Here is a 12,171-nt window from a genome sequence, read left to right on the forward strand (position 1 = left end):
AAAGACTCCAGTTAACTTCACTAAGGTTTGGATCAGACCCCAAATGGAGCCTGACACATGAGAACATTGAGTCATTTCCTTGTGATAGTTTGATATACTTACTACATATGTTTGGTTATCTTTTTAGCATTTGATGAATACAGGAACATCAGCAAGAAGACCATTGAAGAAAGTATACAGGGTGAAATGTCAGGGCATTTTGAGGATTTACTCTTAGCCATTGGTAAGTTTCTTGGGAAGGAGGAAGACATGGCTGAAAACAAGCTTTGCCGTTTTTAAACCAAAAAAAAAAAAAGAGGAGGATAGGTAAAATATTAGTCTGAATACTTTGATTTACAGTGACTTTAGTTCTTGCTTTTAGTGATAAGCAGTATCACTGCATTAAGCATTGTAACACTGACTTGGGCTTACAAAAAGAAGAGAGAGCTTGTTAGTTCTGTAGCATATGTTCAATTATGTTGGTGTTTATAATTAGTACAGTGATAGCCTCTAGCAGCCCTAATCCTGGTCCAGGACTGCTTTGTGCTAAGTCCTATACACCAGGCACACTCATCATTTATACTGACTCTGCAAGTGCCAAAAAACCCTCAACCATACTTGGGGATATTTTTTAGTAATGACGCTAATGACAAATTTTACACATCACCAGACTTCAGCCACCCATACTGCTGAACCATTTCTATAGCACTATGGTATTTTATTTTCAGGGCAGGCCTGAGGTTTCTCTAAAGTCTTGTTCTTAACAATAGAAATGCTTTAACTAAAAATCTATAGCCAGACTCAGCCTTCATATAAGTGGGTACATCTCTCATGGGAGTGTGTGTAAAATGCATGTAGCTTACCAGCCTGGAAGAGAACTATAAAGTCCATGCAGAATTGGCCAGCTGCCTGTGTGTATATACCTGACTTAAAAAGAAAAGGAGTACTTGTGGCACCTTAGAGACTAACAAATTTATTAGAGCATAAGCTTTCGTGAGCTACAGCTCACTTCATCGGATGCATTTGGTGGAAAATACAGAGGGGAGATTGATATACACATACTGTTCCTCAGATATTCTTGTTAACTGCTGGAAATAGCCCACCTTGCTTGTCACCATGAAAGGTTTTCCTCCTTTCCCCCCCCCCCCCCCCCGCTGCTGGTGATGGCTCATCTTACGTGATCACTCTCCTTACAGTGTGTATGATAAACCCATTGTTTCATGTTCTCTGTGTGTGTACATCAATCTCCCCTCTGTATTTTCCACCAAATGCATCCGATGAAGTGAGCTGTAGCTCACGAAAGCTTATGCTCAAATAAATTTTTTAGTCTCTAAGGTGCCACAAGTACTCCTTTTCTTTTTGCGAATACAGACTAACACGGCTGCTACTCTGAAACCTGTTCTTATACCTGACTTGTGCATGCATGTCAGGCATTTACAGGCACAAGGCTGGCACATACAATTGCATTTTCCTAGCTTTGAAAATCTGGCCATGCATGTCCTGTCCATTCATAGTGGGGTCTTGTAAGCCAAAGCAAGCTGTATGGTGGTATCGTTGTAGAGCAGGCCATTTAAACTAACTCTTAACTTTTTCTTTTAATAGTTCAATGTGTGAATAACACTCCTGCATTCTTTGCTGAAAGGCTGTACCAATCTTTGAAGGTAGGTTTTCAGCTTACATATCCATTCTTGAACTTTTATATCTTTAAGAGAATGTCAAGTTTCTAAGAGTGATGTCTGTAAATAATAAACACAGCACTGGTCCCTTACCACAGGTAATTCCTGGAGTTAGATTAAGTGGGACGGAGAATGCCATTTCTAAATGGAGATGCTGATTTTAGCCTAACTTGGATAATGCTTTTGTATGGTGTACTGTACCAGATGGCTCTTCCCTGTTTTATCAGGGTGCTGGGACTGATGAGTCCACTCTTAATAGAATCATGGTTTCCAGATCAGAAATTGACCTGCTGGATATTCGAGCTGAATATAAGAAGCATTATGGCTGCTCCTTGTACTCTGCTATAAAGGTAAGAATTATTTTAATGAACTATTTTTGCATATTGGAACGAAGTTGCCTAACAAATGTGCCGCTCCTGTAATAGAATTTTTATTTATATTTTTTTCTCTTTTAGGTATGTATAAAAGCTTTATATTTGGACAGTGCCAAATGTGTTAAGTGGGAGTAAGCTAGGAGGTATTAGTAGAGGAGTTTGAAGAGGAGAGCAGTTTGGCTTTAGCACTTGTGTTCTGGACAAAATGGAGTAAAATGGCAATTGAGTAGGTCAGAGAGCAGGTGGCTGGAGGCAGGAGATGACTAGGAAATAGACAAGAATGTGAGCTATTGTGCCAGACATTTGGTGCATTGTTTAGAAAGAAGAGGCAAGACTCAATCCAGTTATATGGGGAGGTGGAGCCCAAGGTGCTTAGGAGGAAGATGATGGTGTGATTCCCAAGGGAATGGGGTGGAAAGGAAGTGGGGGATTTTGCGTGGAAAAATAAGAGACTCCATTTTGGTCACCTCAAGCCCGCAGTGGGCAAGCTAGGATCTGTCAGACGGTGAGCAATGCATGTTTAGAGACTTGTGAACCATTAGCTTAGCTCACAGGCTCCACGTGAGGACTCGGTGAACAGGTATAAATGGAGAAGATGAAGTAACCAGTGAAGCTCTGCAGGATGCCAGAGTGCCCCAGGTGCTCAATCTATTATAAGGGCAGAACAGCACCATACTGTCTGATAACCAGAACATTTGGAAATGCCTAGCTTTAGTAAGAAGGTGTTGACATTAAGAGAATCATTTAGTCATCTGTTTTAAAGCTGAATTGAAAATTGCTAAAAGGCAGACTTAGGACCCTGTTTCCTGATGTTATACTGCCTCTTGCAGTGACTCTTCCCACAGCTGACCTGCGCCAGGGAAGCATTACACTCTAATACTAGTTTTGTGATATGGTAGCTAATTTTCATAGTCTCAGAGGCAGATCAGGGACCATTAGTACCTATTTGAAACAGGATAGGTGTGACAGTCCAAGGTGATGCCAATGGCTTAGTGACTTTGTTTAGAGATAGTTAATTCATTTTAAATAAGATTGAACACAATGGTTTAGTTCTTAAAGTTCTGTTCCTATAACACTGACTACAATTTCCTTCTCTTTCCAATGACTTGTTCAACTTTTTTCTGCTTTAATGGAAGCTGGAGTGGTTTTCCCCCCCTCTCTCCCCCAAATGTCCTTCTGAGCATGTACCAGATATCCTCTTGGCTCAATGCTTTAAGTCCAGCAAGTAACTGCCAACATTCTCTCATCTGCTCAAATATTTCTGGGGTTGGGAGATTATTCATTTTTTAAAAGTACACTTCTGATTAAACAGTCCTGAGTGATTCTTTTCTGTCAGCCTCTTTCATAAATTGATGCACAGTGTTCTGTTGCTAGAGGCGGAACTGATGTGACAAGCCCTATTCCATAATGTAGCTCTGAATTGCACAGTGCTGAGCATCACAGCTAACTGCACCATAATCATGTGGTAATCTAGAGTTTTATTAATTCTTCTTTAGGATAAAACCTAGAGTTCCATACAAAATCAGTGGATGCCTGAGGCTTTTTCTTGATTAGGAAAAGAGCTAGCTAAGCTTGATCTTTCTTTTCCTAGTGTAGATTCAGGGTAATGCCTTGTTGTTTGATTCATCTGATGGAAGTTGTAGTCTGTTATCCTACATATGCACTGGGAAAAATGGTAGCATTTTAGCTTTAGTTTTTAGCTAAAGCATGTGCTAAACCTGTCCGCTTTTCTTAGTTCAGGCAAAGCACGAGTTGTGAAAACCTACATGGGATTCCATTTTTGACCAATCAGCTGGTACTGATCAGTGATAAACTTACTGAATGGGCCAGAGCCCTTTAAACTATCAACTTGTTTATAACTTAATTCATAACAAATAGAAATGTATGGAATAAAATTTCTAATGCCAGGAGTAGTTAAGCTTGTAGGGGAACAACATATCTTTCATACCATTTAAATATTAATCCAGCCTTCAAAGAATCTGTCATTGTAATATAATTATGCTACTGTTCTCTCTCTCTCTCTCTCTCTCTCTCTCTCTCTCTGTTTGTGTGTGTGTGTGTGTGTGTGTGTGTATATATGTATATGTATATGTGTGTGTGTATGTATATATGTGTATATATATATATATAAAATATCCAACATTTTGAAAAAAATTATGTATTCTTTAATACCAGCACTCTGCTGAAGAATACTCCTCCATAGTCTTAGATTCTTCTCTTCATGAGAAAGTTGGACTGGCTTAACTAAAGGTGTTGTTCTAACATATGTAGTTGAATTCATACAAACCCATTTCTGGACACTTTTTTTTTTTCCCTCCCTTGAGTGGCTTAAAAAGATTTAAGCATCTGTTTGAACTAAATCAAAGTAAACCTGGCTTAAAATGAAATACACTGTCTTTTACAGCAATTAGTTCAACTTGTACAACTTCCTGTGGTCAACATTTTCTGACATGCTGTCTACAGACAGGCTTCTAAATCTGCATTTAGGTTCAAAAGTGAAAATTGCCTGACTTTTCAGAATTACTGAACCCCTGTAGCTCCCTGTGATACTGGAAAGTGAGATCACACATTTAAGAGACTAAATGTAGATTTGTGGTACTTAACTTTAGGCGCCGGGGCTTGAAGGTGTTGGATTTTATGTTTGACAGGTTTCAGAGTAGCAGCCATGTTAGTCTGTATTCGCGAAAAGAAAAGAAAAGGAGTACTTGTGGCACCTTGGAGACAGTTGGTCTCTAAGGTGCCACAAGTACTCCTTTTCTTTTCTTTTTGCGAATACAGACTAACACGGCTGCTACTCTGAAACCTGTCATTATGCAAGGCACTGAATTTAGCCGTATAGAGTGGAAATCTGTCAACTTCATGAAAAAACTCGTACAGATACAGATAGTCTCTAAGGTGCCACAAGTACTCCTTTTCTTTTTATGCTTATGGTTAAACAATTTTCACTCAGCTACTTTCTGCCTGTCTTTGAGTACTGGTTTAGTACTGGGTGGACCAATTAAGTCATTAATTTAAATGAGTTGATTTAGAACTAAAAACCTGCCCATGGATTTAAACCAGGTTGAGGCTTTGTAAAAGTAACTTAAAAAATTTGTGCTATTGCAAATGTAGATTAACATTTATGATGAGCTGCACTATAAATTGTAGTGCTGGGGAGTGGGTTTTTTAATACTACTGCTGGAAGGCTCTTATGACTTTTATAAAGCTGCTAGAGGCAGGCAACAGTACTGAAACTTAAGGCCCTAATCCTGCAAACACTTCAGTCACATAGTCCCATTGACTGCGGTGGGACTGTTCGTGCTCAGAGTTAAGCATGTGCAAGGGTGTTTGTAGTGTAGGGGGGGCTAATGAAGACTTTAGCATAAGGTCTGTCACTTCAAAACAAAATTGTTTGTTAATAATGCACAGTTGACTTTCAAAACATGATAAAGTTACTGTCCTCTTTTTTTATACACATGAGCCAAAAGTTTCAAATAGTAACCTGAAATCTGTATTTAAGAGATTTAAAAGCACAAATTCAAATTACAAACCCCTGATGGAGGAATACAGCCTGGTAAAGCATCTCCGCTTTCTGGACCTATGGAAGTTCACTATATCAGAAGGTGGTGTTGGTTGTAAATGTAGCACAGGCTATTACGGAAGTTACTGAGGCCCTGGACTTGTCTCTCTTCACCACAGATGTGCATTAAGTGTCAATTTTACTAGTAGAAAGCCTCTGTATAAATCTGAAATGCTAAGTAGGAAACGAAAACTGGTACTGAACTGCCTCTTCAATTTAAAGTTTATAAAATGGAGAAAGTAAAACTAGCAGCAAGTCTGATGTATGTCTTTAATTTTGTAAAATCATGATTTTTTTTTTTACATTGTTTCAGTATTTTACTGCAATCATGATGGATTAAATCTTCTCCCAGTCCAAAAAAAAAAAATGGAAGAAGTTGTTCATTTCAGTAGTAGGATCAAGTATCTTATTTGCTCTTAACATGATGTTGCGTTGGCCCAAAAAGGGGGGGAAGTGTGGAGAAATCATTTTAGAAGTGGCAAATGAAAGTGTGTAAGGTGATAGTCACTAATGTCACTTTATTTTTTTCCTCTGCACAGTCTGATACCTCTGGGGACTACGAGACCACACTACTGAGGATCTGTGGAGGGGATGACTGAAAGTAAATTCCTAAGGACCACAGGGCTATTGCTTTTCTGCTACCTACAGTAATGCTGCTTGTGAAGCTTTTTAAATGTTTAAGCAATTGTAAAATTGCAACATGCTGACTGCTTTCTCATCAAGTATCCTAATAAACAGATGTTTGTTTTTAGTGCATTTCTTCCAGCTGTTATCTAACCACCTGCTGGCATCTGGATAAACTGTGCTTAGACTATCAGAAGCCAGATCTTCCAGCTATACACAGTGCTCCCCTGTAAGCTAAAAGTCTGTCTGGAAATAGTTGCCATCTTTCTACAGCTGTACAGCATCAGAAAAAGTGATATTACCTCGGGGTGGTGGCAGAATACAAACCAATGGAAGGTCAATAAAGTTATTCCAAAGATAATCATTTATTTTATATATTTTTAGGGCTGTCAATTGCATTTAATGCATGCAATTAACTGAAAATATTGTGTGCAGAATTTTTAATTTTTTGGCACCGAATTCTCCTAGGAGTCAATATACTGATTTCAGTTACCACACAGAATAGAAAGTGGATAGTACTCACTTTATATTTTTGATTACAAATATATGCACTGTAAAAACGATAAACAAAAGAAATGGTATTTTTCCATTCACCTCAAACAAGTACTGCAATCTCTTTAGTGTGAAAGCGCAACTTACAAATGTAGATTTTTTTTTTTGTTCTGTTTAGTTACATAACTGCACTCAAACAAAACAATGCAAAACTTCAGAGCCTACAAGTTCACTTGGTCCTACTTCTTGTTCAGCCAATTGCTAAGACAAACATGTTTGTTTACTTTTATGGGAGATACTACTGCCTGCTTCTTTACAATGTCACCAGGTATTCACATGGCACTTTTGTAGCTGGCATTGCAAGGTATTTACATGCCAAATATGCTAAACATTTGTATGCCCCTTCATACTTCAGCCACTGTTCCAGAGGACATGCTTCCTGCTGAAGATGCTAGTTAATGCATTTTTTTTAAATTAAATGACACACTTCTCCCCCGAGGAGTTAAGTGTCTCTTGCTCTGTTTTATCCACATTCTGCCATATATTTCATGCTCTCAGAGTCTCAGATGATGACCCAGCACATGTTCTTTGTTTTAAGAACACTTTTTTTTTCACAGCTGATTTGACAAAACACAAAATATACCAATGTGAAATTTCTAAAGATAGCTACAGCACTTGACCCAATCTTTAAGAATCTGAAGTGCCTTCCCAAATCTGAGAGGGACAAGATGTGGAACGTGCTCTCAAGACTTCTGAAAGCAACATTCCAATGCAGAAACTACAGAACCCAAACCATCAAAAAAGAAAATCACCCTTCTGCTGGTGGCATCTCAGATGATGAAAATGAACATGCGTCGGTCCACACTACTTTGGATCATTGTCAAACAGAACCTGTCATCAGCATGGATGTATGTCCCCTGGAATGGTGGCTGAAGCATGAAGGGTGTTTAGCATGTCTGGCACGTAAATGCCTTAATACTGGCTACAACAGTGCCATCTGAATGCCTGTTCTCATTTTCAGGTAACATTGTAAATGAGAAGAGGGCAGCATTGTTTACATTTATGGGAAATTAAACTTGTTTGTCTGAGCAATTGGCTAAAGAAGAAGTAGGACTGAGTGGACTTGTAGGCTCTAAAGTTTTACATTGTTTTGGTTTTGAATGCAGTTACTTTTTGTAAATCTACATTTGTAAGTTCAACTTCCATGATAGAGATTGCACTACAGTACTTGTATTAGGTGAATTGAAATACACTTTTTACAGTATAAATATTTGTAATAAATATTAAATATAAAGTAAGCACTGTACACTGTGTTCTGTTATAGTTGAAATCAATATATTTGAAAATGTAGAAAACATCCAAAAATACTTTAATCGTGCTGTTAAATAATAGGATACCATTTATTTATCACAATTTTTTAAATCGCTTGACAGCCTTTTATTTATTGTGATCGCACCTATGAGCCCTGCTCAGGAGCCAACACCTTATTGTGCTAGGTACTGCACAAATGTGGCCAGATGCTGCATGAGCTGAAATGGTTGGAGACCTCAGACAGTTTATACACTTCAGCAATCGTTGACCTAGCATAAATATGGTCAGGGACCTGGACATTTAAGTATAGGAGACGCAACAAAGGTGGTTGCAACAAACAAATCAGGTGGTACAAGGTAACAATGAGGCAACAATGGTCAGCATATGTAGCCTGAGACTATGGAGACAAAATGTGATATGCGATGCAATTTGCATCAGTGTGTTCCAAGAGGACTCAAACAAATCAGAGGCAGGTACCAGTACAGCATACAACTGACCTCTACTGTCGTCTGCCTGCCAAAGGCTATCCCATTTGGGAGAAAGATGGTAGAGGGGTGGGAGGATATAGGTGGACTGGGAGAAATCCCTCTGTAAAATCATGGTGGACCCAGATCTCCCTGAATTTGTCTATCTTCTGAATATCATATTAGTCTCACTACACAGAGTTCATGTACATTCCTGACCAAATAAGTAGGTCAGAATCTATACAAGGGACATTTCAGATGAGAAAACTGAAGTTGTTCACTTTAAAATATCAACTGGTAAACAGAAGTGAAACTGGAACTGCAGTTGGACTGACCCTGCTAGGACTGAGACTACTGCAATTGGTTTCTTCTCTCAAAACCAGAAATACAAGTGCAGCTGCTGCAATTCACTTCCTTAATCCTTACTGTGATGAACAAGGCCTATTGGTAAGGGTGAACACTTGTTACCATATGGTTTCTGGAGTTTTTGCTAGGCCCCATTGGTTGTTGACTTAGTGCAGTTTGATGCAGCTTCCACAAGGTGGCAGGGTCATTTAATAGGGACTTATAATAAGCGGAATTGGGTTTGTTGGTTTTAAGAAGTTGTTTAAATTTTTTGGAGTTGTGGGGTTTGGGGGCTTTTTTTTGTCATAGGTGACTTCAACACAAAATTATAGTTTTAAAATGGTTGTAGGAATGGTTTTAGTGATTGACTGGTTTCAATGTATACACATGTCCATTAGAATTTTAGAATCCTCCTAGCCCCAATCCTGTTCCATTAAGAAAACGCTCAAATTCATGAACTTTCTGGCCTGGCCACTTGACACACCCTGGGTTCCAATTTTTTGTCCCATACCGGAATATGGTTTAACATGGGAATGTACCATGTTGAAGCAACAGAGACCACGGAGGATGGAGAGAGGGAGGATGACCTTACTTAATAATGTAAGTGCACGCATTTATTTTAACATGAAAGTTAACGTTGTATGCAGCAAAACTCAAACTATTTAAGAATAAGAATTTGTATAAATACCCCCACTCCCTTCCTTCTGAAATGGGTTGGGCTTGTTTAGAAGGGCAGTGCCACCTTTTCTTTTCTTTTTTTCTCCCCTCCCCCACCCATGAGACTTGGCAGCAGGGAGTGGGAGCCAACTTTCCTACATCAGAATGGTAGGGTTACATGACATGGTTCAAAAGTCTTAAGTTATTACACTATAGCTTTGTCGTATCTACAAGATGCTGTTTTTTAATGAATTCCTGTTGTGGTCTAAAACCTTGCCCCTCTGTAGAGAGACTTTCTAATTCATAGTAGCAGCCGTGTTAGTCTGTATTCGCAAAAAGAAAAGGAGTACTCGTGGCACCTTAGAAACTAACAAATTTATTAGAGCATAAACTTTCGTGAGCTACAGCTCACTTTATCGAATGCATTTGGTGGAAAAAACAGAGGGGAGATTGATATACACACACACAGAGAACATGAAACAATGGGTTTATCATACACACTGTAAAGAGAGTGGTCACTTAAGATAACCCATCACCAGCAGCGGGGGGGGGGGGGGGGGGGGGGGGGGGGAGGAGGAAAACCTTTCATGGTGACAAGCAAGGTACGCTATTTCCAGCAGTTAACAAGAATATCTGAGGAACAGTGGGGTGGGGTGGGGGGGAGAAATACCATGGGGAAATAGTTTTACTTTGTGTAATGATTCATCCATTCCCAGTCTCTATTCAAGCCTAAGTTAATTGTATCCAGTTTGCAAATTAATTCCAATTCAGCAGTCTCTCGTTGGAGTTTGTTTTGGAAGCTTTTTTGTTGAAGGATAGCCACTCTTAGGTCTGTGATCGAGTGACCAGAGAGATTGAAGTGTTCTCCAACTGGTTTTTGAATGTTATAATTCTTGACGTCTGATTTGTGTCCATTCATTCTTTTACGTAGAGACTGTCCAGTTTGACCAATGTACGTGGCAGAGGGGCATTGCTGGCACATGATGGCATATATCACATTGGTAGATGCACAGGTGAACGAGCCTCTGATAGTGTGGCTGATGTGATTAGGCCCTATGATGGCGTCCCCTGAATAGATATGTGGACAGAGTTGGCAACGGGCTTTGTTGCAAGGATAGGTTCCTGGGTTAGTGGTTCTGTTGTGTGGTGTGTGGTTGCTGGTGAGTATTTGCTTCAGATTGGGGGGCTGTCTGTAAGCAAGGACTGGCCTGTCTCCCAAGATCTGTGAGAGTGATGGCTCGTCCTTCAGGATAGGTTGTAGATCCTTGATGATGCGTTGGAGAGGTTTTAGTTGGGGGCTGAAGGTGATGGCTAGTGACGTTCTGTTATTTCCTTTGTTGGGCCTGTCCTGTGGTAGGTGACTTCTGGGTACTCTTCTGGCACTGTCGGTCTGTTTCTTCACTTCAGCAGGTGGGTATTGTAGTTGTAGGAATGCATGATAGAGATCTTGTAGGTGTTTGTCTCTGTCTGAGGGGTTGGAGCAAATGCGGTTATATCGTAGAGCTTGGCTGTAGACAATGGATCGTGTGGTATGATCTGGATGAAAGCTAGAGGCATGTAGGTAGGAATAGCGGTCAGTAGGTTTCCAATATAGGGTGGTGTTTGTGACCATCGCTTATTAGCACCATAGTGTCCAGGAAGTGGATCTCTTGTGTGGACTGGTCCAGGCTGAGGTTGATGGTGGGATGGAAATTGTTGAAATCATGGTGGAATTCCTCAAGGGCTTCTTTTCCATGGGTCCAGATGATGATGATGTCATCAATGTAGCGCAAGTAGAGTAGGGGCATTAGGAGACGTGAGCTGAGGAAGCGTTGTTCTAAGTCACGGCTAACCTGGTGGCTGAACTTTGTGACTTTGTCCTCACCCATAACTATTTCACATTTGGGGACAATGTATAGCTTCAAATCAGCGGCACTGCGATGGGTACCCGCATGGCCCCACAGTATGCCAACATTTTTATGGCTGACTCATAAAAGGCTCGTTCACCTGCGCATCTACCAATGTGATATATGCCATGTGCCAGCAATGCGCCTCTGCCATGTACATTGGTCAAACTGGACAGTCTCTACGTAAAAGAATGAATGGACATAAATCAGACGTCAAGAATTATAACATTCAAAAACCAGTTGGAGAACACTTCAATCTCTCTGGTCACTCGATCACAGACCTAAGAGTGGCTATACTTCAACAAAAAAGCTTCAAAAACAGACTCCAACGAGAGACTGCTGAATTGGAATTAATTTGCAAACTGGATACAATTAACTTAGGCTTGAATAGAGACTGGGAATGGATGAGTCATTACACAAAGTAAAACTATTTCCCCATGGTATTTCTCCCCCCCACTGTTCCTCAGATATTCTTGTTAACTGCTGGAAGTAGCCTACCTTGCTTGTCACCATGAAAGGTTTTCCTCCTTTTCCCCCCCTGCTGCTGGTGATGGCTCATCTTAAGTGATCACTCTCCTTACAGTGTGTATGATAAACCCATTGTTTCATGTTCTCTGTGTGTGTGTATATCAATCTCCCCTCTGTTTTTTCCACCAAATGCATTCGATGAAGTGAGCTGTAGCTCACAAAAGCTTATGCTCTACTAAATTTGTTAGTCTCTAAGGTGCCACAAGTACTCCTTTTCTTTCTAATTCATCTAACCCTGGACACTTTGGCCAGTCCTAAACAGCATGTAACATGAAA

The 12,171-nt window shown here is 40.0% G+C and overlaps 1 protein-coding gene across 1 annotated transcript in view; it reads left to right on the forward strand.

The window, feature by feature from the left end:
* Positions 1-6,344, forward strand: part of ANXA3 (annexin A3) — a 36,395-nt gene extending 30,051 nt beyond the window's left edge. Inside the window, exons 10-13 of the mRNA XM_038400439.2 lie at positions 128-223; positions 1,582-1,640; positions 1,883-2,005; positions 6,128-6,344. Coding sequence (XP_038256367.1) covers positions 128-223; positions 1,582-1,640; positions 1,883-2,005; positions 6,128-6,187 — 338 coding nt within the window. The 3' untranslated portion in view covers positions 6,188-6,344. The remainder of the gene's footprint in view (positions 1-127; positions 224-1,581; positions 1,641-1,882; positions 2,006-6,127) is intronic.
* Positions 6,345-12,171: the final 5,827 nt, after the last annotated feature.

Source organism: Dermochelys coriacea, chromosome 4 (assembly GCF_009764565.3).
Source record: "Dermochelys coriacea isolate rDerCor1 chromosome 4, rDerCor1.pri.v4, whole genome shotgun sequence".
Classification (NCBI taxonomy): domain Eukaryota; kingdom Metazoa; phylum Chordata; order Testudines; family Dermochelyidae; genus Dermochelys; species Dermochelys coriacea.